Source organism: Phocoena sinus, chromosome 11, assembly GCF_008692025.1.
Source record: "Phocoena sinus isolate mPhoSin1 chromosome 11, mPhoSin1.pri, whole genome shotgun sequence".
Taxonomy (NCBI): domain Eukaryota; kingdom Metazoa; phylum Chordata; class Mammalia; order Artiodactyla; family Phocoenidae; genus Phocoena; species Phocoena sinus.
In genome coordinates this window covers 103,792,383-103,815,539 of record NC_045773.1, presented here as the reverse complement: position 1 = coordinate 103,815,539, position 23,157 = coordinate 103,792,383, and the positions used below count along the sequence as shown (strand labels likewise).

The 23,157-nt window shown below is 46.9% G+C and overlaps 1 protein-coding gene across 1 annotated transcript in view; it reads right to left on the bottom strand.

Moving 5' to 3' along the window:
- Nucleotides 1-581: 581 nt before the first annotated feature.
- The window catches only part of EXOC2 (exocyst complex component 2), a 157,506-nt gene continuing 134,930 nt past the window's right edge, over nucleotides 582-23,157 (bottom strand). Inside the window, 6 exon segments of the mRNA XM_032647434.1 lie at nucleotides 582-1,769; nucleotides 1,985-2,116; nucleotides 3,835-3,894; nucleotides 6,039-6,100; nucleotides 11,294-11,416; nucleotides 13,380-13,435. Of these exon segments, the coding sequence (XP_032503325.1) occupies nucleotides 2,008-2,116; nucleotides 3,835-3,894; nucleotides 6,039-6,100; nucleotides 11,294-11,416; nucleotides 13,380-13,435 (410 nt within the window). The 3' untranslated portion in view covers nucleotides 582-1,769; nucleotides 1,985-2,007.

Genomic DNA, 23,157 nt, shown 5'->3' with positions numbered 1-23,157 from the left:
AACCAAATCAGAGTTGCAAGTGCAAGCTCTTTAGTTCTCCTCCTTCAAGAAAACTGGATGAAGGACGGGGACAAGACAGTGACTTGGGTGCCGCGCCCACCGCAGGGATGCTTGTCTGTGACGAGGGAATCATTTCTGGAACATGCACTTTCATGGGACACAGATAGAGGAGTCTCGGCAAGCTCAGACCACTGCCAGTACTTTCCTGGTGCTGAAGGCCAGGCCGACGTGGCTGTGCTGGACCCAAGGGCCTCTGGGTGCCTCGTGTCTTCTCGGCGCCTGTTTTCGCCTCTCGGCCTTCTTCTAACTTCACTACAGCCAGCGATCTCCTCTTAACCACTAAACCGTCTTCTGCAGCCCAGGCAGCTGTTCTTCCAGCAAGTCCTCCGTGAACCCCGTCCTTTGGGTTTGAGGTGCTCGCGCTCCGACGCTCCATTCCGAGCCACAGAAGTGCTTCCCTGAGCCATGGAGTCCTCGTCTTGGCTCCTATGGGCCTGACAGGGCGGGGCCCCCAACAAGAGGTGAATCAGCGGGACCCCTGGTAATGCTTTCCAACAATGATCAGACAAACACAAGGTAAACCGGGATTTAAGCACTAGGTTGGCCCAAAAGTTCCGAACAAACTTTTTGGCCAACCCAATATTTATTGTGAGGGTTATAACTAGACATATAAAAAGTTACACAGCTAATGAAAATGCTGAAATAAAGATGCTTAGGGAAAAAACGCCAACTAACTTACATCTCGTATTAAAGACACACTATTGGCTGCATCAGATATTTAAAATAACACAAACACTCAGGATTGCAGTTTTGTAATTTAGTTCTCAGCCGTGGCAGATACAATGGTTAACATGCTTAGGACAGACGACAGTCCGTATATTTCTTAATAAGCTTCATCCAGCACATCTGTACAAGGTGAAACGTTCCCTTCTAGTTGCCACGCCCCATCCCCCAACACCAACAAATGCACAAACACAATAGGGACTCACTTCAAATGATGGACACTGCACATGGCCATGATGGACCGCAGAGTTCCCCGTATTAATACAGACCTTAATGCCAGTGTTGAAAAGGGGATTCTGTGACATCCCTGGAAAAATCTAAAACCCTGACTCAGGTTTCTGAAGCAAACGGTGTGACAAAGTCAGGTCAGGGAAGCTGACTCTGAAGGAGATCGTGGCAGCCTGACCTGCTCTGGTAACGGTGTCAGCGGCAGCTCCCACGCCTGGTGACACAGATGCCACCAGAGCAGACCCCCCATGGCCACCAAGCAGGCCACTCGAGGGGCCAGAAGTGGCGCGGAAGGTGCCAGAGGGACAGCGTGCACAAGGCGCCTGGGCCCGCCGTTCCCCACGCGTGCAAGGGGGTCCTGGGGCAGGAGGCACGATGCCGCAAGGCCCACGTCAGGTTCAGGGCGAGTCACACAAAAGAGGTCCGATGCCACGAGCGCTGTGAACATAGAAAGCGGCAGCGGTTAACTCACGGATGGAGGACCACAGAAAGCACAGCCCAAATGTCACACCTTTTTATTCAGACCACACGCTTTTCTAAAAGTCTACTTGATTCGGGAGCCATCTGTATGAAATAAAGGTTTTAAGCACAGCTGCACAATTTAGGACAGCTGAAGCTCCAGATGCTCGCATGCAACTTCCTGATGAATCTCTCGTCGCCGCCCCAGGTGCCCTGGAAGCTGCAGGAGGCCCCGGAAGATGCTTCGGTGTAGGCCTGAGCCGCCCCGTCTTCCGCAGCCTTCACCATGCAGCATGCAGCTACGAGAGAAAACTCTGTGTTTTAAAAAGGCATTTTAAAGTCATACGGGGCCTAACGTAATAAAAGCGACAAAGCAAATGCTGCTTGGACGTTTTACATCAGGTCATTTTGGTTGAAATATAACACATACCAACATCTTCCTAAGCTACCAATTCAAGGGAATGGGAAGAGAGAGAGATCGCAAGCCTAACCGGTGCTTTCCGCCCAGATATACCTGTGGGCGTTCGGGGGAGCGCGTCATCTGGAAGGCACCTGCGTCTTCACGGCAGGCGGAGGGGCGGCCTGGAAGCAGGCGAGCTGCAGGTGCACGCCGCTCCTGACTCGGCTCAGCAGCAACTCCAGCAGCCTGTGGGGAGAGGCGCTGACAGCCACGGGCAGGCGGCGGGCGGGACCCAGACACGCTCGCCCGGTCCGGTCCGGTCCCCCACACGCCCTGCCCCACGGTGCCTCCCTGGGCCAGGAAAGTCACTCATCTGTGGATTCTGGACTCAATGACAGAAATAAGCCGAACAAAGAAGCTAGCTGCAAGGACATACACGTGCAGACGTCTTCACCTTATACATAAAATCGCCCTTCTGTTCCCTTCCCCTAGATTAGTTAGATGCTCCCCCAAACAGACTGATGTTTGGGTATTTGAGCCTCTAATTTTGAACACTTCACATACACTGAAATGTGCTCTTTTTGGCATCAGCTCTGTGCCCGTTGCTAAACGCACCGCAGCAGCCTCAAGACCCCCGCCGTCGGGACAGAGCAGTCCCGTCACCTCCAAATCCTCCTGTGCTGCCCGTCCGTCGTCACCTTTGCCCTCACCCCACCCCTTGGCAACTATTGGTCTCTCTTCTGTTGCTCTTATCTTGCATTTCTGCCTTTAGCAAACACTGGAGAAGGGGACTGAAGGGGCGAGTTAAGCACAGGAACACCCAGGGTCAGTCCCAACCCCAGCAATAACCTGCCTGGTCCCTGTGCTGGCCAGACAGAGCCGCATCATTCTGGGGCCACAAGGGACCTTACAGCTCGTCTGGCTCAGAGGAAGCAGCCAAGAAATGAGCTTACTGGGGTCAAGAGACTACTTCCTGGTTTCACGGCGCTCCCCGCAGATCTGAAACAGCCCCCGTCCTGGCCTTCACTGTGGTGCCTGCTGCTCCTGACTCCCTCAAAAGCACTGGTCTTTTGAGCCTAGCGAGCACTAGCTGCACATGTTAACGATACGGGGCTGCTTCAATCTTTCATGATGTTCACGCTAGAGGAATGGACAGCATTTGAACCACGCAGTCAGCGAGAGGAGCAGGAGACCAGGAAGGTCTCTGCCGCCCGTCCTCCCAGCCCCGTCCACACCCTACAGGCTCCCTCTGCCCTCTGAGTGTCCACAACATCCTCTGTGCTGTCCCAGGCCACACCGAGGGTGTCACGCAGTCAGGGTTCCGTAACTGTCTGCCTTGTCAGCCAGCTGCAAGGGTGGGTGGACCTCGGCCGGGCTGGGGAAAGGGCCCAGGCCGGCGGTGTTTCTGCTGTCTCAGGTGAGGGGAGCCTGGGCACTCATGACCTTTGCCTGGCCTAGACTTTGTCTTGGGTCAGAATTTCCTGTTACGTGAGTAGCAAAGTTTGAGGTCAGGCTGAGACCATTAATACAATATTAGCGAAACGTATATAACTTTATTATGTCATGTCTACAAATTTAGTCTTAACACTTCATATTATAGAGCACAAAATGTACACTGCTGACCTACTGGAAGGAAAAAATCATTGAGTCCTGCATTTTACTATGCTGTCCTCTCTTTTACGTTTCTCGAAGTATTTTCTTAAAAATTTCAGGTAAGAATATAGTTTACTGAGTGAGTCAAAATAAACTTTCTTATGAAAGTTTAAGGGACTGGTACGGTCACTTAAAACAGTAAAAGAACCAATTTCTGAATCGTCATGAAACCCAGGTTTTACCTCCTTCTGCCGCGTGGGAGACAAGCTAACAACGCATACCTGAGGGCCACCGAGTACCGCCTTCCTCAAGGCCAAGTCTCCACCTGAAGAGGAGGAGTTTAGGTCCCTGAGACCAGCACCCAGACTTACTTTCTGTCCGCTCCGCTCGAGAGCTGCGGTAGGGCTTCCAGAGCCTGCTTGAAACTGGATCTGGAACACAGACAACATCCCAGGCAGGGACACGCCGGCCCCACCGGGAAGAGGAACGTCAGAAAAAGCGCATCTTACATACAGAGAAACATACAGGCCAGTAGAAGCAGGGGGAAAAGTGAAAGTGAAAGTGAGGGTTTGTAGGAGCTGGGCCAGAAGAATTCAACCAGCAAATAAAACACAACTTGAAAAGCAAAGGAGAAGCTGATTTTTACACAAGGGTGCTTACTCACCGTGCTAGGTGAGAGCTTCGTGTGGAGTCATTAAATTTAAGGAGGTCTTTACTTTCAAAACAAAGCTGAAGTACACAGATGAAACAGCTTGTAAGGGAGGAAGAGGGCTAAGTAGAAACAGGGATGATCTTGTGCAACAGTATACAAAGGGGGTATTTCTAGAATTGACCTGTGCAGGGCCTGATTTCCAGCCCACCTCTTATAATAACTGAACATGTCTTAAGAGGATTTAGCTGTTATCATATTTAAAATTTGTACGATAATGGAGAGGGGTGTGTGTGTGTGTGTGTGTGTGTGTGTGTGTGTGTAATTCAACATCATTTCATTTCTTGAAATACGGAAAAGGGAGTGGATTTAAAAACCACCAATTTGGTATGTTTAACTTTTTAAAGTAGAAAGTACCAGAAAAGTTACTAAATCAAATGAAAAGCATTTTAGGGGAGATTATTTGGTAATAACTTGTATTGTTCACTAAGGAACAGTTCTCATCTCTTTTTGTTTTATGACTATTGACTAAAGTAAAGAAATAAATGTAATTATTTTGACTTCAAAGTGGCCTTTGATTTTTTTCTTTTTGTAAAAACGTCTGCATCAGTGGACCAGGAAATAAACTTCTGAGCAATGTTTCTCAAACTAGGGGCAGGTATCAGAGCAACACACAGAGAGACAGCAAAGTACCAACAGGGCCCCAGAAATTGGCAGGGTGCCCAGCTGTTCCTGGTGGGTCAGGTATGGGGGGGTGGGGACAGGTCACAGCTTGTGAGCATTTAGTCCTCTTCCCTGACGTGGAGAGAAGTCTCTACCGCCGCCTCCACTGTCACCTGGTTTCCTGTAAACCTCTTCTCATTCGATGAAGAGCAATGTGAGGCCACTGCTCTCTATTTTTACATCACGACCAAGAAGAAGAGGATGAAGGGGACCCCACCAAGAGTTTACTGGGTGGTTTGACATAGTTTCTCATTTAATTCCCCCAAAACTTTGCCTAGAAAGTATTATTATCTTCCCGTCACAGATGAGGAAGCTGGGCTACAAAAGGTCAAGTCAGCGGGAAAGAACACACAGGTCCGTCCTCATGCACAGCACCTCACCCATGGGTCCTGGGCGGGCGCTTTCTGGTGTCTATCACTCAGCACTTGTGCAGAGCAGCAGTGGTGGGAACGGACCAGAAAGGCTCCCGGTCAGCCGCCAGAACAGAAGTAAGAGGCTAATAACCTCATGTGTTAGGAAAAAATGGAAAAGTTTTCAGCTGTAGCAATGACAGTCAGGATGACGGCACGAGCACACCGTCTAAAGCTGGAAACGAACGGTTAAGTACATCGCACATCGTGTTTAAGCAGTTCCCCTGTGGACCCAACACTTCCCAGGCAATACTGCCAATGGGGTAAACAATCTTCTGTAGGTAGTGCTGTTTCAGTTCACCTACTGATGTTTCAATGATAGGAAATCCTGACTTTCATTCAAAACAGCTAAGAATTATCACTAAATTTCCACTACAAAATTTTGCAGAGAAACCACAAGGTCTTCCTCTTATGCTGATACCCATGATGCTTGAACTGTCCTTCAGAGTCTGTGATGAATAGACTGACTCAGTTCTTATTTTCTCCTTTTCAAAAGAAGCATGCAATGCTCTGCTACACCGCTTATGAGACTAAGACTTACCTCAGTGAGTGAGAAACATGAAATTACATTAAACCTTTTTTCCTTCTGTGCTACAAAGAGGCAGTCTCTGGACTCCTTGGCTTACTGTAGGTTTGTGCTTTTAACAAAACAACTGATCACATGAACTATGAGACCACAGTCACAAGCGCTCGCTGTGATCAGTCACCTTCACCTGGGACCTCACGCCTGGTACGACGAGCTTTACTACAGGGGCTTTCGGAGCACTCACAGCACGGCCACGGAGCATCTCACCTGCTCTCTGGTGTCAGGTGAGCAGCCACGGTGTCCCTCAGGGTGCAGATTTCAAGCCTTGCCTGGAGGTGAGAAAGGGATAGGTGACCATGGGAACTATGTTGCCGGTCAAACAGAAACAACGCGAGGGTCGGCCCCCAGCCTGCTCCATGCAGGGCAGACCCCCATGGCCACAGTGGCAGCTCGTTACGAGTGAGCAGACCTTCTAAATCAGCCCAAAGAAACTGGCCACAACAAAGTTCCCTTTCACTGAAAACTGTCTGAGAGTCAAGTCTGACTGTGTGGAGGCAGGTGTCCTGCTCTGAAAGGTAGGGACTGTGCCAGGGCCGTCCAGACACCAGACGTCACCCTCCAACCAGTGCCTCCCCTGGTCTCCCTGGGGAGACCAGGACTGTCCTGTCCCGAGACTGACAGGAGGTGGAAGGACGCGGGCTGCCACACTGCCTCCTGCCCTGCCCTTCCAGGCTCCACGACGCTAACCTCAGAGCTAAGCTCTGCAGACTCAGTGCAGCGCTATGAAAGTCACAGCTGGCTTTTCTCTTTCTTTTCTTTTTTCTTTTTAAAAACAAAACTTGACAAGTTGATCCTAGACACAACAATATGGAAATGGAATAGCACAGTTGGAGAAACTCAGACCTTCTCATTTCAAAACTTACTGCAAAGCTACCATAAGCCAAACAGTGTGGCACTGGCACACGGACAGACACGTAGATCAACAGGAACATGGCTGCGTGCCCAGAAACAAACCCTTACATTTACGATCAGCTGACTTTCAACAAAGTGCCAAGACCATTTGGTGGGAGAGATGGTCTCTCCAACACATGGTGCTAGGGACAGCTGGACAACTGGACGTCCACACTCAAAAGGACAGAAGGTGGGTCCCTTCCTTAAAAACTGACTCAGAATGGATCACAGACTTAAATGTAAGTGAAAAAACTATAAAACCCTTAGAAAAAAACAGGAGTAAACCTCTGTGACATTAGGCTAGGCCTGCCTTCTTAGGAATGACAATAGAAGTACAAGTGACAAAAGAAAAATTAGATGATTTGGGCTTCATCAAAATCAAAACATTCTGTGCTACAAAGGACACCATCACAAAAGTGACGACCCCACAGAATGAGATACTGTTTCACACACACGGGGACGGCTACGACCAACCAGACAGTCACAGGTGCCGACGAGGATGTGGAGAATTTGGAAACCTCATACACTGCTGGTAGGAAAGCACATGGTATAGCTACTTGGAAAACAGTCCAGCAGCTCATCAGAAGACTAAACACAGAGTAGCCACATAACCCAGCGATTCCAGTCCCGGGGGTATCCCCAAGAGAAATGAGAACATGTGTCCACAGAAAACTTGTACCCAATTGTTCACAGAACCTTTCTTTGTATCAGCCAAAAAGTGCAAACCCAAATGTCCATCAAATGATGAGTGAACAAATAAAATGCGGCATATCTATACCATGGGACGTTATTCAGCCACAACAAGGCATGACACAGGCTGCAGTAGGGACGAACCTTGCAAGCATTACGCTCAGTGAAAGAAGCCCATCACAAAAAGCCATATTCTATGATCCCACTTATATGAAAATTTCAGAAGAGGCAAACCAGAGACAGAAAGCAGACAGGTGCTGTCAGTGGCTGGGGTGGGGGCTGGGAGGGACGTGGACGGTGACCGCTAACGGGGCTGGGGTTTCTCTCTGGGGTGATGCAGCGTTCCACAGTGCATTGTGGTGACGGACTGCACCACTCTGTGAACACAGCAGAAGGAAATCCACTGAACTGTATTCTTTTTATCTTGCAGACGCACTGTTCGGCATATGGATTTCATCTGCGTAAGACTTTTAAGGAAAAGCAAGCTAACCTAGCGCTTCTGCCTCTTGGCAAGGATGGAGAGGGTGTGCTCTGCATACAGCTTGCTGCCCTCGGAGCCCTGGGGCCTCCAGCGAGGATACCCTCCTTCACCTCAGGTACCGCAGTGTGCGTGCTGCCCAGGAGACTGTTTTAAAGACACAGCCCTCACCTCTAGGCGTGCACAAAACACAAACAACAATGAAAGACATGGCTAGTTTTTAAATTAACCAATCAAGATAAAAGCTGACTTACATAAGACACAGTACATTCAGTGAAATGTTCAGTTGGAAAGCAATTGTTTGGTTTCATTTTTCAGGGGTTTAGAAGCCTGAAACAGTTTGTAATGAGAAAGCGTAGATATGACAATTTGTCTCTCTTGTTTACATTCTAGTGTATATAAAAATGAACCTACAAGGAAAACATCAAAGAGAAAAAACAAGGTAGAACTTTCGGCTGAATATTTTAGGAGAAGGATTAAATCACTGTAAAACTAGTATCTGCTAGAAATTTTATTCAAACAAAGTGATAAGGAATTAACCCATGAATTATGCCAATTGTAAAAGCTGTGATAATTTATACAAAATACATGGACCGTTTGCCAGAAAACGCCCCTGCCGGCGGCTCTCGGGAAGGTCTGAGGCCGATGGCCAGGCCAACCCTTCACGCGGGCCTCGCAGAGCCATCTGATCAGGAGGAGGTCACACAGAGGCATCCCGAACGGCAGTGGCCAACGTTTCACAACACAACTGACGCCAGTCTCCAGGAGGCACAGAGCTCAGGAGGCCGGGCTGCCAGCTGGTTCCGATGTCTCTTTCTGCCCCTTCCTGCTGACCCTCCTGCGAGAGGAACTCAGTCATCAGCTAAATGGGCTGCAGAAAAAATCTGCAGGGAGGGGAGCTTTTTGTTGTAATTCCAGGACCGCCTAGGCCCAAAGCAGCTACTGCAACTTCCTTTCAATTCATCTTCACATACACAATTCCTGTTACTGATCTCCTCCTGCACAACTATTAGAACAGCCATGATCATGGAAATATTACGAAGTTTCTGTGATGGATTTTCCCCTCGCCAGCTTGCCAGGTCAATACACATGCTCAATCCCTTTCACCCTGCATTTCTGTGTGAACTTTTTCAAGTGCAGAGACTCTGGGAGAACTTTACAGCGAGCACCTGTGCAGCACAGACTCCGCCGCCAATGTTCTCCACAGCACACGCGTCTGCCACAGGCGTCACTGCCTGGAGTAGGCTGTTGCAACTTTTTCGATTCTTTGAGTTAAAACTTACACACTGCACAATGGACAAATCTTCGAGTGCACATCTGGTGAGTTCGGGCTGCTGCACACGCTGTGTGCGGGAACCATCCCGAGGTGTAGGACCACCGCCTGCAGAGCCCCCTCAGCTCCCCGACTGGTGTCAACCACCCAGGGGACAGCGTCGTCCTGGGGTTTTCTCCACGAAAATGATATCCATCCAGTACAAGGCCCCCTTCACGTGGCTTCCCTGACGCTGAACGGTAATTGTTTTATGGATCCACCATTTGTTTGTTTACCCTACTGATGGACACCTGGGCTGTTTCCAGTGTTTGGATGGGTAAGTGTATACTTAGTTTTGAAAGAAACTGCAAGAACTTTTCCCGAAGCAGCGGTTCTATTTCACACTCCTGCCAACGCGTGAGAACTCGCTTCTCTACAGTCTTGCCAAAACTGGGTGTTTTCAGTCTTTAATTTTCTTCTTCCTGCTGGATGGGAACTCACTGTTGTGTCAGTTTTCACGTCTCAAATAACTAATGATGTGGACCATCCTTCACCTGCTGAGTGGACATGGAATCACATGTCCCAGGGTCCCTAGAGCTCTGTTTATTTTTTCTCAATTCTTCTTCTCTCTCTTCTTCATATTGGATAACTGATGTTTGGTCTATACATTCACTGATTTTTTTCTTTTGTCCTCTCTATCCTGCTGTTATTACCATCAAGTATATTTTAAAATATTAATGTATTATACTTTTCTACTCCAGAATTTCTACTCAGTTCCTATTTTAGGGCTCCTATTTTTCTGCTGAGATTCCCTGTCTGTTCATTCACTAAGGAGCACAGTCTCCTTTACGTCACTGAACACAGCTGCTTTAAAATCCTTGTCTGATTTCTAACAACTGGGTCACCTCAGGGCTGGTCTCAGCTGATTGTCTTTTCTATTGAGAATGGGTCATGTTTTCCTGTTTTGTTTTGCTTGTGCATTTCAACTAAATTTGGATTGTATCCTGGACATTGTGAATGTTATCTTGAGAAGACTCTGGGTTCTATAATATGCTTCTGAAGAGCTGATTTTTGTTTATTTTAACAAGCAATAAATGTATCTGGACTCAAACTGAAAACTCTCGGCTCTGGGGCAGCTTTTCAGTTCTTACTTCGGTTCTTGCCTTATGTGGGCTGGAGTGGAGTCTGACCAGGCGTGTGGTTTAGGGGCCAACTAGAGACCCAGGCAGTGTATACACAGAACTTACGGCTCCTGCTTTCTGCTCCCTGGGATACCTCCCTTGCTCTCCTGTAGTTGTGGCTGCCCTGAAGCCTATTCTTCTAAACTGAAAAGACAACAGGTTTTATGTAGTTTTAGTTTCCCCTGGGCCTGCATTCAGGCCAAAATCCATAAAAAGTGAGGAATTCACCCAAGTGCCATTTCTTCCAGAATCAGCCACTCATGTTCACTCTCTAGAGTCTTTAGGTTTTGTTTTTACATTTTTTATTTTTATACATTATTCAGGATTAGAGTTGTTATCTGTAGGGGGTTGGCCTGACAGGAGGTCCGCAGGCATTACCAGAAGCAAAACTTCTAGTACTTTAAGAAGATACCCTCACAATGCCCTTGGGCATGAGGGCCTACAGGGGGGCTCACGCCCCCACAGGCCTGCACACCCTGGTTCCTACTGATCTGGCTACAGGCAAACCAAGGCTCATCTGACTTACAGAAGTTACCTTTGCTATTGTAATTACGTAGTTTAAGTAAATACAACATAAACCAATGGAATATGAGTAGAAAAAACAGTCATTTGTTGTTTCTATGCAAACTGCATTTGAATGCTCTGGAAAGACTATTTACAAGAAGTTTCTAAAAATTTCCTGTTAAATTGAACGTGCTGAAGACAACTGTGAAACAGAAAAAATCATAGAACTTCAGAAGGAATCTGCATTCAGATAGTTTCACAAGTCACTGTACTCTCAAGGGACAGGAACTCTGGAACTGTCGACGTCACGGACGTGGCTCACACAGGAGACCATGTAGCTCTCCAACCAGCAGATCCACAGAAAAGTACGAAGCCTGTCTGGACCTCCTGAGACTGATGACTGAAAACACATCTCTCTGTTTTCAAACAACTAAGTTTTAAACACAGAACTGAGCAGCTGTGGTACCTGCAATGCTCCGTTTTTGCTGAAGGATGAGACGCACTGCATCAGCCTACTCAGCTCTTCAGAAACTGCTTCCACCACCCTAGACAGCACCCGAGGCACCAGGTCTTTGGAAATAGTGAACACCTGATAGAACGTGGAAAATAAGAAGAAATGATGCATTATGAGGGCTTGCCTTGACCAGAACTTGTTAAAAACAAAGGGATGCACGTAGCAAAACAACTCCCAGGTCTCCTAAGCTGTATTTCTGCAGGATCTGAATTAACGAAGGAAAGGCAGACACGGACTTGCACACAAGCTGTATTCACTGATTCGTGACAAAAACCATTCCTCTTAAAAAATATTGGCAAATGTAGTTTTGAAAGGTATTGTTGATAGGGACAAACTGAAATAGTTTTAAAGGTTTCTTCCTCCTCTACCCTTTTCACAAGAAGAAATACGATTTCTAAAGAGGAAATTATAGAAATAAAAACATACTGGGTCAGACTCTCCTTGGGTCAAAACAAATGCTATATCATACTGGATACGTTATTCTGTATTGGCCAACAGAGTTCCCGATTTTACTCTTTGCTGAATTAAATATATATTTCCTTTCATTTGACAAAAACATTGTTTTCAAGCTTTGAATTTTGATATTTGCAAACTAATAGTTTGGACATTTGGAGAAACATATTACTATCCCGATTTCTAAGTTAGACTAAATTGTATTTTCTTTTTAGCTTTTCCTTTTTTCAGATTCAATCACTAGTATTAAACCTTTGGGTCAACCCAAACATAACCTGAGTACTGAAGAAAATTTGGGGCAAGTTAAGATCATGTGGGAATAGTAAATAGTAAATGTTAAGTACAAAATTCTGTTTTCAGCCACTGGGATATATTAAAAAGGGCCGTGAAAAGCCTAATACAAACAACGTCATGGTTATCGACCGACAGTGGACGTTAATCCAAGTTGCCTCAGTGGGAATCACCATCATTACTAAAATGCCCACATATTCTGCAGCTCCTCTGATTACCACCTGCCCACCTACGACTGAGATGTCTCCACTGCCTGATGATTTAATGTTACACTCTAACTTTATCGGAAGCTAACCTAACAAAAAAGCACTTTTATATGTCTTTGATAAAATCAGGGTTGAAAGTGTATCACTCTTCATAAAAAGATGTACATGGCAAATTCCTGCCTGAGTCAGATCACATAAAAACTTTACTTCATGGAGAAACATGTATGCTCTGCCTCACTAGGAAATGAAAATTACAAGACACCCCACTCCGCTTTCTGCTCTGGCTGCTTCAGACTCAGAGCCAGGTGGAGGCTGCAATCTGTGTCCTTTGCTCGCTCTTCTGTTTCAGCCTTAATGATCCACATTTCTCCAGTTCACCTTGGTAACCCAGGCAGCACGTGTGCATGTGGAGGGTGACGTAAACCTGACACCTCCCGATGCACCTGCACCAGACGCAGATACTCAGAAGGTTCTCGAGCAGCGGTCAACTGCGCCTGAAATCTTCTACTGAGAACTTCTTTGCTGGGCCCATTTCATCTGGTGGACAACAGTTCACTGGCCACAGCCAACCTGGAAGTCCATGACTGCGGAATTACGAAGGCAGTCACAGCAGGGACAATGGTGGGACACTAAGCAGAAAGTGCCATGGGAGGGCAGGCTGGGTGTGAGCAGCAGCACCAACGTCCAGGGGCACCTCTGTGAGATGCTGAGGGGAGGCCACCACCTAACTTCTTTCCAACACGCCCCACAGCTGCGAGAGTAAGATGTCAGCGCTCATTTGTACACTGGTTAAAAACAGGGCAAGGGATTTTCCAAGTTAGGGAAAGACATCCTTTCAATTTCTCTTCTCTTTACCTTTCAAATATTCATGAGTTTAGTTTTAATTATGAGAAAAAAACATACCCAATTTCAGAAAAAGACTCTCTCACTGTTAAAACACACGTGTGCGTGTGCTGAAACCAGAGTTGTATTTTATTTACACCAAAAACACATTCTGAAGGGAAAAAGACCTCCATAAAACCCATCGAACTGGCCTCTTCTTTTCTCCAGTTACCCACGTCCCTTAGGAATAGCTAAGGACGGCTTACCTCTGCATGCACAGCAATTATATTCACCAATGCTTCTTTTAAGTAGTTTCTGACACCTGAAATCAGATGGGGGAGGGAAAGGCATTTAGTGGAGACACGAGTGTGGGCGCTGCTGTGGCTGCCCCTGCCCCACACCTTCCAGGAGAGACGGAGGGGCAGCACTGGCCCAGGGCGCCTGAGAGCCAAATGGCCCGAGGGCTACGTTTGGTCAAGTTATTTTAAAAAAAAGGTTAAATTAATTAGGAGTTTTCGTTCATTGTTTTTCCATTTCTGTCATTGTTCTGTTCTCTGTAATTGCTGATCAGTCTGTCAAAAGTGAAATTTAAAATTGCCCTTCAGTTTCTTCATACACATATTCTTCATATGTACACACACACACACACACACGCACACACGCACACACACACACCCGCCAGACAAAACCCAGAGGACAGAAGGAGGATATTTACCAAAGTTTATGAAACATATGCTAAACATCTACTATAGCATCTTACTTCCAAATAAAAGTCGAATTATTATGCAGAATGACTATTTTGATCTTAAAAAATTTAGTTCTGGGTGAAACTTCTGAAAAAGACACACTCCAACCTGATTCTGTAAAGCAAGTTAGAGACTGGACAAACCCACAACTTCAGGATGGCACGGCTGCCCTCCAGGGCAGGCGCACACGAGAGGGCAGAGCGCAGTCTGCAGGCAGCGGGCATGGGTTCAGTCCAGCCTCCTCTCTACAAGCAGTGACCTGTGGCAGGAAGACAGGGACCCAGCTTCGCCTTCTATCGACAAGAGTGTGAGAACGCACCCATGTGGGGCTGCAGTGAGGGGGTCCTGGCGTTCACAGGGCTCCTTAAGAGCTCCTTCGCTATTTTGCAAGAAAAAAAATATAAAAACAAAATGCTGCTTTATTGTAACTCCAAAACAATGGCTTTCACTTGGAGTGGAATTAGTATCTCAGGATTCCTTCTAGAATTAATTGCACAAACTGACAATTCCTTCTCTACAAAACAGAAAATTCTACTGTATCGCAAAATCATGACGACGTTGAGGAGGATCTTCTCCCTTCACGTCGTCCAAGCTACTGATTATTCAGGGAAGTTGAACTGCAATCACCTTGTTGACGCGGCATTTGCAGACTCTCAATACACAGCCAGCTTCTGGTTCTGCCATGTACGCTGGTGTGTAAGGAGGCACACGGCTTTTCTTCTGAGGAGCCAACCTCATAAATATTTCTTGGGGATATGGAGGTGCAGGCGTTTTTATTTCTATTTTGCTGACGGAGTAACTGAGAAAACTGGTTGAAGAATAATGAAATACAATCCAGAAACAGGTCGATTCTTCCTGAGAGAAAGGACAGCTGCAGAGTAACAAGTCTTCATATCAGCGAAGGCGGAACACGTGACTTGTGCTGACGACCAGGAAAGCTTTCTGCCCGCAAGAGGAGGGCTGTCCCCCAGGGACCCAGGCTGGGCACGAGGCAGGCCACAAGCACGGGGCCCATAGGCCTCAGCCGCTGTGCTCGGGTCAACTCCGTGACCACTGAACTCAGGTCTCGAGTCTTTAAACTGCAACAGTGTGGAGGGCGGGCTCACGCACGTACAGAGAGAAAATGCAGTTACTAGAAGTTCGGCCCGACACTGGGCCAGTGAGGGTCTAAGCCAGAGGAGGGGCTCCCATGGCCTCTGTCTCCATGAAACCGGGGTCCTGTCAGTGCTGCTGGGACCAGCACCAGGAGTTGGGCCCAGCCACGTGCCTGGAACATGAGGGCAGCTGTGAGCTCCTCAGGTTCTTCAAGGGAACAGAGACGAGTGGGGCAGAGAGCTGCTTGAGAAGCAGAAAATCGGACTTAGGACGAAGCAAGCTGAGGTCACGTGTGGGCGACCGCTCGCCCTGGGCCCGATGCCCACGCTGCCCCAGAGAAGGCGGCTCCTGGCAAGAGCACAGGTCTAGGCGCAGCCATTAAGCCCCCCCAGGAAGAGGTAAATCTAACTCACTAATCCAACTCCAAACACACAGCTGTGGAGGTAAGAATAAGAGTGCAGGTGCTTCTAAGAGTCAGGACCAACCATGTTTGCGTTGATAGAAAATTTGAAAAAGCAATCGAGCTTCCCGTTTTATGTGGCTATAGGGTAACACGCTGGGAGGAGCATAGCGCCTCAGCCTTGCACAAGTAAGAACTCTTTATCTTTCCTGGAGACTTTCCTTTGATGAATAGAAAGAACGAAATAATTACCCTCCTCCCAAACAACTCTTTCAAGGAGTAACACTGGAGGGACTTCCCTGGTGGTGCAGTGGTTAAGACTCTGTGCTCCCAATGCAGGGGTCCCACGTTCGATCCCTGGTCAGGGAACTAGATCCCACATGCATGCCACAACTAAGGAACCTGCAAGCCACAACTAAGGAGCCCGCCTGCCGCAACTAAGACCCGGTGCAACTAAATAATTAGGAAAAAAAAAAGGGGGGGTAATGTTGGAAACAGAGAAGGGAAAAGCTGTGGTCCTGGGATGAGAGGACATACAGCTGCTCCTGAACCATCACACGTCACATCAGGAGGGGGGGCAGGGGGCCCACAGTCCCATGAGGAGGGGGCAGGGGGCAGCGGCAGGTCTGAAAGAGCAGGCGGCCCCAGGGAGCTCGCGAGACATGATCACAAACTCCGGAGCAACACACGTGCTGGTGTGGTAACAATAAAAACTTAAAAACACAAAGATCAATCATTGACAGCCTCCCTCCAAACAGCTAATCGTTGTGCTGAAACTGGTTAGCGCTAAGGGAATGGATTCATTCGCCCAGCGTGAATCTGCTGGTTCGACTACACGCCGGGCACACGTCGGAGGTGCTTGGGCACTGGGTCCTCCAGGCAGAATGTGCGTAAATCCCCAAAGTGCTACTTCCCGAGTTTCACCCCAAGGTGCTGGGTGCTCGTATTTGTGTCCAAGGGGCAGGGAGAAGTAATGCCAGGTGCCCACATGGAAGGGTTGTGTGCTGTAGAAACGATCGCTGTTCTCCGACAGACGCTAACCTGTGAACCATTTCCTTGCTGTCCCTGTTCTGTGACGTTCCTGAAAGGTGAGGGGTGGTGTGTGGGGGTGGGGAGGTGGAGGCCATCAGGGGCACTGGGCTGGGGCCTAGACGCCTCGTGTCCAGGGACTGAGGTCTGAAGGTCACAAGCGTGCAACAGATGAGACCACCGAGGTCTTCTGAGGTTGGAATCTCAATTCCTCCCTCTAAGGAGAGACACAAGGCCAAGTCACCCTGCTCGTGGCCCTGCTTCCCAGGCCCTGCTCTGAACCTCGCAGGGACCACACTGACACTTTCGGGTGTGTTTCTAAAGCCTGAATGCAGATTTGCTCCTTGCGTTTAACTGCCTGTTGAGTTTCCTGATTTGAAATGTTGCTCCAAATCCAACTGTAGGAGGATGTAGACTCTTTCAAACCTGCAGCACAAGAGGCCTGGCACAGTGGAGGCACCAGAGGGCACCCCCGGCCTGGGGGAAGCTCCAAGAAGAGCTGCAGGCACGTTTTGTCATCCGCATGGCTGAGGCCTCAGGGGGCAGCCGGGGAAGCTGGGGATGCGTCCGCAGAGGCTGTGGTCAGACGCCCGGAGTGGGATCAGGAGAGGATTTTGGTTACAGTTTTCAAAGGCTCCACGACACTGACGAAGGGACCATCCTTAGTGAACTTCAGTGATACATGCTCTCTCTCCACTGCATTTATCTGTATGCTTTTACTATTATGAACATTAATGGTTAATGACGACTTTCAAGTTCATCAAGGTGACAGAAGGGACACTCAGTGTAAAGTCAGAAGACTCAGGGTCTAAGCTCTGGCTCACCTACATACAAATGATGCGGCCGTAAGATAAAGTCAGTTCACCCTCTAGACAACTGCCTACTTTGCACAAGGTAGAAATGACAACATCTGCTTTGCTAACAAATCTGTGATGAAAATGTGATGTGTGTTTATTCCCTTCTCCTTCAAACATCTGCTGGGCACGGCCAGTGGGGTGCACCCCCGTGAGCCGAACAGGCGAGACCCTCCCTCCCCACTGAAGAGCACGCACGCACCCTGGGGTCAGGACTCCAGAGAAGCCTGCCTATTTCAGGTACCATTTCTTAAGACATAAACAAAAAGTCAGCTAGAAGCCATGACCACTAGAAAATATACACTGATTTCTCTTTCTGAAACACACGGTGCAGAATCTGGACAATGCATCTGGTCTCGCCTTGAAGAAAACAAAGACAGTCTTTCTGAAACAATTTTTCAGGATCCATTTGAAAAATACAACTTAAATAAAGAAGGTAGGGCTTCCCTGGTGGCGCAGTGGTTGAGAGTCAGCCTGCCGATGCAGGGGACACAGGTTCGTGCCCCGATCTGGGAAGATCCCACGTTGCCGCGGAGTGGCTGGGCCTGTGAGCCATGGCCGCTGAGCCTGCGCGTCCAGAGCTTGTGCTCCGCAACGGGAGAGGCCACAACAGTGAGAAGCCCGCGTACCGCAAAAAAAAAAAAAAAAGAAAAAAAGAAAAAAAAAAAAAGAAGGTATAGCAGGACAGAATATTGCTGAGGCTAAATACATTTGTTTTTAAAATACGATTTTTCTAGCTGCATCCTAAAGCAAAAAGCTTGCTCCAAATAATACAACACTCAACACTTACTAAACGCTCACTGTGCCAGATACCTAGGAAGACGCTTGGCTTATTAGAACGTATGAACACTCGGCAAATGTGCTGGCTTCAGCTTTGGCTTCAACAGCAGCGGGTCATAAATGCTGACTTGACGGGACTAGCTGGCAACGTGAGCATGTGCACAGGAAGAATAAAGCAAACGGACAAGAGCTACTTTACTGTGATGCAGTAGTTAAGTGTTTGTAGAAAGGTTCCTCCCGCACAGCTTCCCATGTTATTTAGACACAGAATGAGAGCAGCTTCTAAGTATTTACAATATTATCTCCTTGACGCTGTGAACGTGAAATTAGAATGTGTCATGATATTTGACCAAAAAGTGCCCCTAACCACGTAGCATCAGTCCAGGCCGTCACTGAGCAGTTCAGCCAGTGGCCCAGGTGGGAATTCTCCACAGAGAAGGCAGAGCCCAGACCTTCTGGGCAAGAGCCTCTGGGCCCCTCGCAGGGTGGGCTTCTCGTAAGGGGGCCTGGACCTCAGAACATCTTTGGCAGCAATGGTCTTGTTTTTCATAAAACTCTATTTGTCAGTTACTTGTTTTAATCAAATAGGGAGGACACTTAATTTTGGAATAACTAGTAAAATTTTTATTGAGTGCCTATTAATATTACATGCCAGACTCTATTCCATGTGCTGGGGACACGGAGTGACCTCAAGAACAAACCCACAAAACACAAAGGCCCCCCCCCCCCTCACAGGGCTTACACACCACTGGGGACACACCCAGATTGGAAAACATGGCCACCTTCCACAGGAGAGAGCCTCACTTCATCTCTGAAATAGCCCCCAAGAAAGCAAGTGCCTGAAACAAAACTATTTGGCAGCAATAGAACAGAGGGCTTCTGTCTGATGAGAACCCTCAGCACTGTTTGTGGAGAAATGCTCCCCTACAGGTGGAAAGGAAGCAGCGCTCCTATGTGCCAGTCCCAGCTACAGCCTGTAACAGGTGATGCACACGGGGGCACGGAATGACGTGGATTTAAACCCTGGCTGGAAAACCAGTTAATTCACTGAAACTTCAGGTTTTCCTTGAAGTATGGGAAAATGCTCATTCAATTAAAAAGTGTTACACAGGCAGATTTGAGTCTTCTTATAAGTTTGGCAAACCACTAGGCAGACCTCTCTAGAGAATGGCCACATTAAAAGAACGGAACAGTGAACAATTTTGAATTATCAAGCCTACATTCTTAATTTAATTTGAAAAAATTAATTGCTCATTGTAAGGAATTAAGATACAGAAGCGTAAGTTTCCTAATAACAAATACAAGTCCAATAAGCTTTCCCTTTATCCTTCTCCCTAGTTTGGTGTGTATTCTTCCAGATGTTTTCCAACGAATATAAATTTTTTCCCTAAAAAATGAGATTACCGTACACATTCTTTTCTTGAAACTTACTTGCTTCCTTCCATGATGTACCACACACACTCTTCCATGCCAGTGTGCACACACTGACCTTACAGTTTTCAATGGCTGCCTGGTATTCTACAGCACAGATCTGCCATAAGGTATTTATCTTCTTATTTATCTGATTTATTTGTTTTATTTTTCACTTTATTTATTCATAACTTACTCTCCTACTACTCGACAGTCCTGTTGCCTTTCAGTATTGACCGTCATAAATAACGACACAACCATATCAGACCTTGTATTCTCGTAGAATAACTGACTTAAGACACCTTGTAGAAGTGGAACTGCTGAGTCAAAGGTTTTGGGTTTTGACTGGTTCTGTCAACCTGTCATTGAAAAGGCTATTCAAGATTAAACTCCTGCATCTTCATGCCTTTTTACTTTCTTAACTTGGATTCTCTAATTACTATAATTAATAATAACCATAATACATGCTCCTCAACTCTGATGATGACAAAACTTTCCATTAAAACACTAGAAGAAAAATTCAAGCGAAATGCAAAGGTCAAAGGAAATTTACTGTGTTGCACAAGACTTATACTCAATCTGACTGTATAAAGAGTATCTGAGAAAGAGCTGGACAGAGAGACAGTGCATGTACAGAAAACACCGGTACCCCCCTGACCTGTACCAGGAACACAAGCTTTCCTCTGAAGCATTTCCTGTCACATCCTCCAAACACAGACTGGTCTCTAGGTGCCCTGCCTCATGTTGTTTTGAAACACATCGTGTCAGTAATAAAAGCAATCTAACTCTGGAAACTCTGGAGATACTACCTACTTTATAAACCACATTTCCTGTTTTTAACCCTTATGCCCTAAATCAGCTACCAGTCCTAGTCTACAGATAAAAATAGATTGAAAAATACTATAAATATCCCACAGTGTACTATTTTTTTGGTCAAACTGAAACACTACATGAAAGAACTTTGGGGTATTTTTTTTTCAAGTAAATTATCTATTCAATTACAGTGTGAAAATACATTATTGAGATTACTGCCTATTAAAAAAAAGGCAACCAGAACGGTATCAATACTGTTGGACAGATTAAAAAGGCCTGAACATTCTGCAACAAAATCAGCTTTTGTTGGAACAGAGAACGGGCTAATTTTAGGTCCAAGTCTTTATGTTTTAGTTCGCGCTTTCTAATGACCTTTTCTAAATTGATAAATGTCTTCTGAAATGTAGAGGATTTTTAAATGAATACCTGGGGTGGAAAGGACACCCTTCACGTGTAGTATATGAACGAATGACATGGCCTGTACAGTTTTCTGTTTCCTTTCTCAGAATCCTTTTTTTTTTGCTTTAATTATCTCCTACCTTTTAAATATGAATAAGAAAACTTTTCCCTATGAAGACAAAACAAAATATCACCAGCAGTGAAAATAACAGTAAAATTATTTCATAGCTTATTTTTTCCATTTGTAAAAAAGGATTTATATTCGTAAGAGTTTAGCCTTCATAAATTTCAGAGACAAGGAGCTTTGAAGAGTCCAATATGGGTAAGGGAATCACAACCTCTCCCACTTCAAAGTTAAAGTCTGATGTGTAAAACTACATGAATTATGTAGTCTATGAATTATACTAACCTAAAATATTACAGAACACTTTATATATTTAGCATGAAATATCAGTTTCAACACTGATACACTGAATTTTAGACTTAAAGGTATAAAAATTTGATTTAACATAAATCAAATTCCTTTGTTTCAATTTCTTCTTTTGGCAGAGAAAAATTGTTTTCATTAGAAGGCAACTTCAGTTAGAAAAGTGAAAGTGACAAGAAAGTAGAACTCATTCTACGTATGCAAATGTGTTTCACACTGTGAGGTGTTACAGTTGTATATAATACTTCATAAAGGTCTGTGGTACTGATAGCTTCAAATTTCAAAATCTCTAGGAGTATTTTTTTTCCCCCCAAGAATGACTTCAGTGGAATCAAACTTAATAAATGCTTATGAGAGAAGCCAGGCCGAAGAACGTGGCTCTGGAGCCCGACAGCTTGGTTCAGGACTGCGGCCCCACTACTTAGCCCGTGGCCGTGGATGGACACGCGCGTGGCCACTGCAGGCGGCTCGGCCCGAGCGGCCCCGCCTCTGACGCTGGAGCCATCAAGGTGGAGCAGAGCACCGAGTCCTGGTCTCAGTACAGGGCTCCACCCACAGTGTGAGAAGTGAAATCCAATTAGGGTAAGTTTCTGCCATTGAACCAAAGAAAAGACCTTGGAGTCAAAAACAGTGGAGTTGGAATAAAGTGGAAGGCAGAAAAAAACATGAAAGCCAAGAGTTAACTTGGATTTTAGTCTTCATTTACACAATAATGGGTCTTTTAAGTCAGCATTTGGAGAAGCCTAATTGTGAGGGAGGGACCCACAGGCCTGGTCTGCACCTGCTCCGGGAGGCCGGAGACGTCAGGAGACGTCAGCTTCCACCCCTGGGCGAGCCCGGCTCCCAGACTCCCACAGGGATGCCTGCAAAGCCACAGGGGGCTCCCTTCGTTGACAGGATGTTGCTTCTCTGACCCCAGAGCAAAATCTTCACTCCAACATCTCAGATCCACATAATTTTTTCTCTTGAAAATTTTACTGACAATTACTTAGCTGCTCTTCCATCTTCACTGCCAAAGCTGCTGTTACCACTCTACTGAATTCGTTGCTTAAGGCCCGGTAACAGGTTTGTGCAGATTCCTTATCCTAAAATGAATGCAACCCTTTATTCTTCCCAGTATCTTTATCATTCACGACTATAAATCTCACGAGTCTGCCATGCTTTGAGATGATCCCGAATCAGCCACTGCTGGTCCAGGGAAAGGCAGGCCGGACATGCCCCGGCCTCCTGCCAGCCTCTGCCGGTCTCTGCAGCCGGGGAGCCTGGGAGGCTGGGGTGGGTGGGCCGTGCTCGGGAGACAGGAAGACGCACCTCAGACAGAGGAAGGCGGAAAGCGCTTTCTAATCTATTTACAAACGGTAGGACATACAAAGTTACACGGTACTGTTGCCCCTCTGGTCTGACCCATTTCCTCACCCCCCGCACCTCTCCAGTCAGAAGACAAAGTTAGACTCTGGAGACAGAACTGGGCTGAAGACACAGCTGTACTGCTCTGAACAAGCCACAGACTTTTCTTACTCTCCAAGTTTAAAAAATCTGCCCAATAGGGAAAATACTGTCTTAGGCCAATGGGGTTGTGGGGAGGTGGGTCACTCAGGCGTCTCAGCTCTCAGAGGCCCCCCTCAGCACAGGGCAGAGAGAGCAGAAACCACGCGGCCCTCGGGCCCCGGCCTCCACAGGGCATGCCTGTCCTCCGCGGGCAGTGCAGGACCACCCCTCCTGGTGAGGAAAAGGGGACTCTGATGAACAGTGCATCAGTCAATTTTTTTAAGCTTTACATTTAACCACACAAAAAGCATTTCTGAATTGAAATCAACGAGTTAAAGGTCTGAGTCTGAGCTGGCTTTCAGAGCTGAGAAAGTACAAAGCGCCGCACAAAGATGTGAGTTTGGAAGAGGTGTCAAGTGGCCATACTTGCTAATCACGACGTCCTGCCGTCGAGGTTTTTAAGTCTGCCAACAGGGGTTTTCTCCTCTTCTCAAAGTGAGTAGAACTCACACGTGGGGAAGCATGTAACTCCTGTGTACGACGTGATGCTGTGCGTGCCCCGCACACACAGGTAACCAGCATCCCGAGGGAGATGCAGCAGGC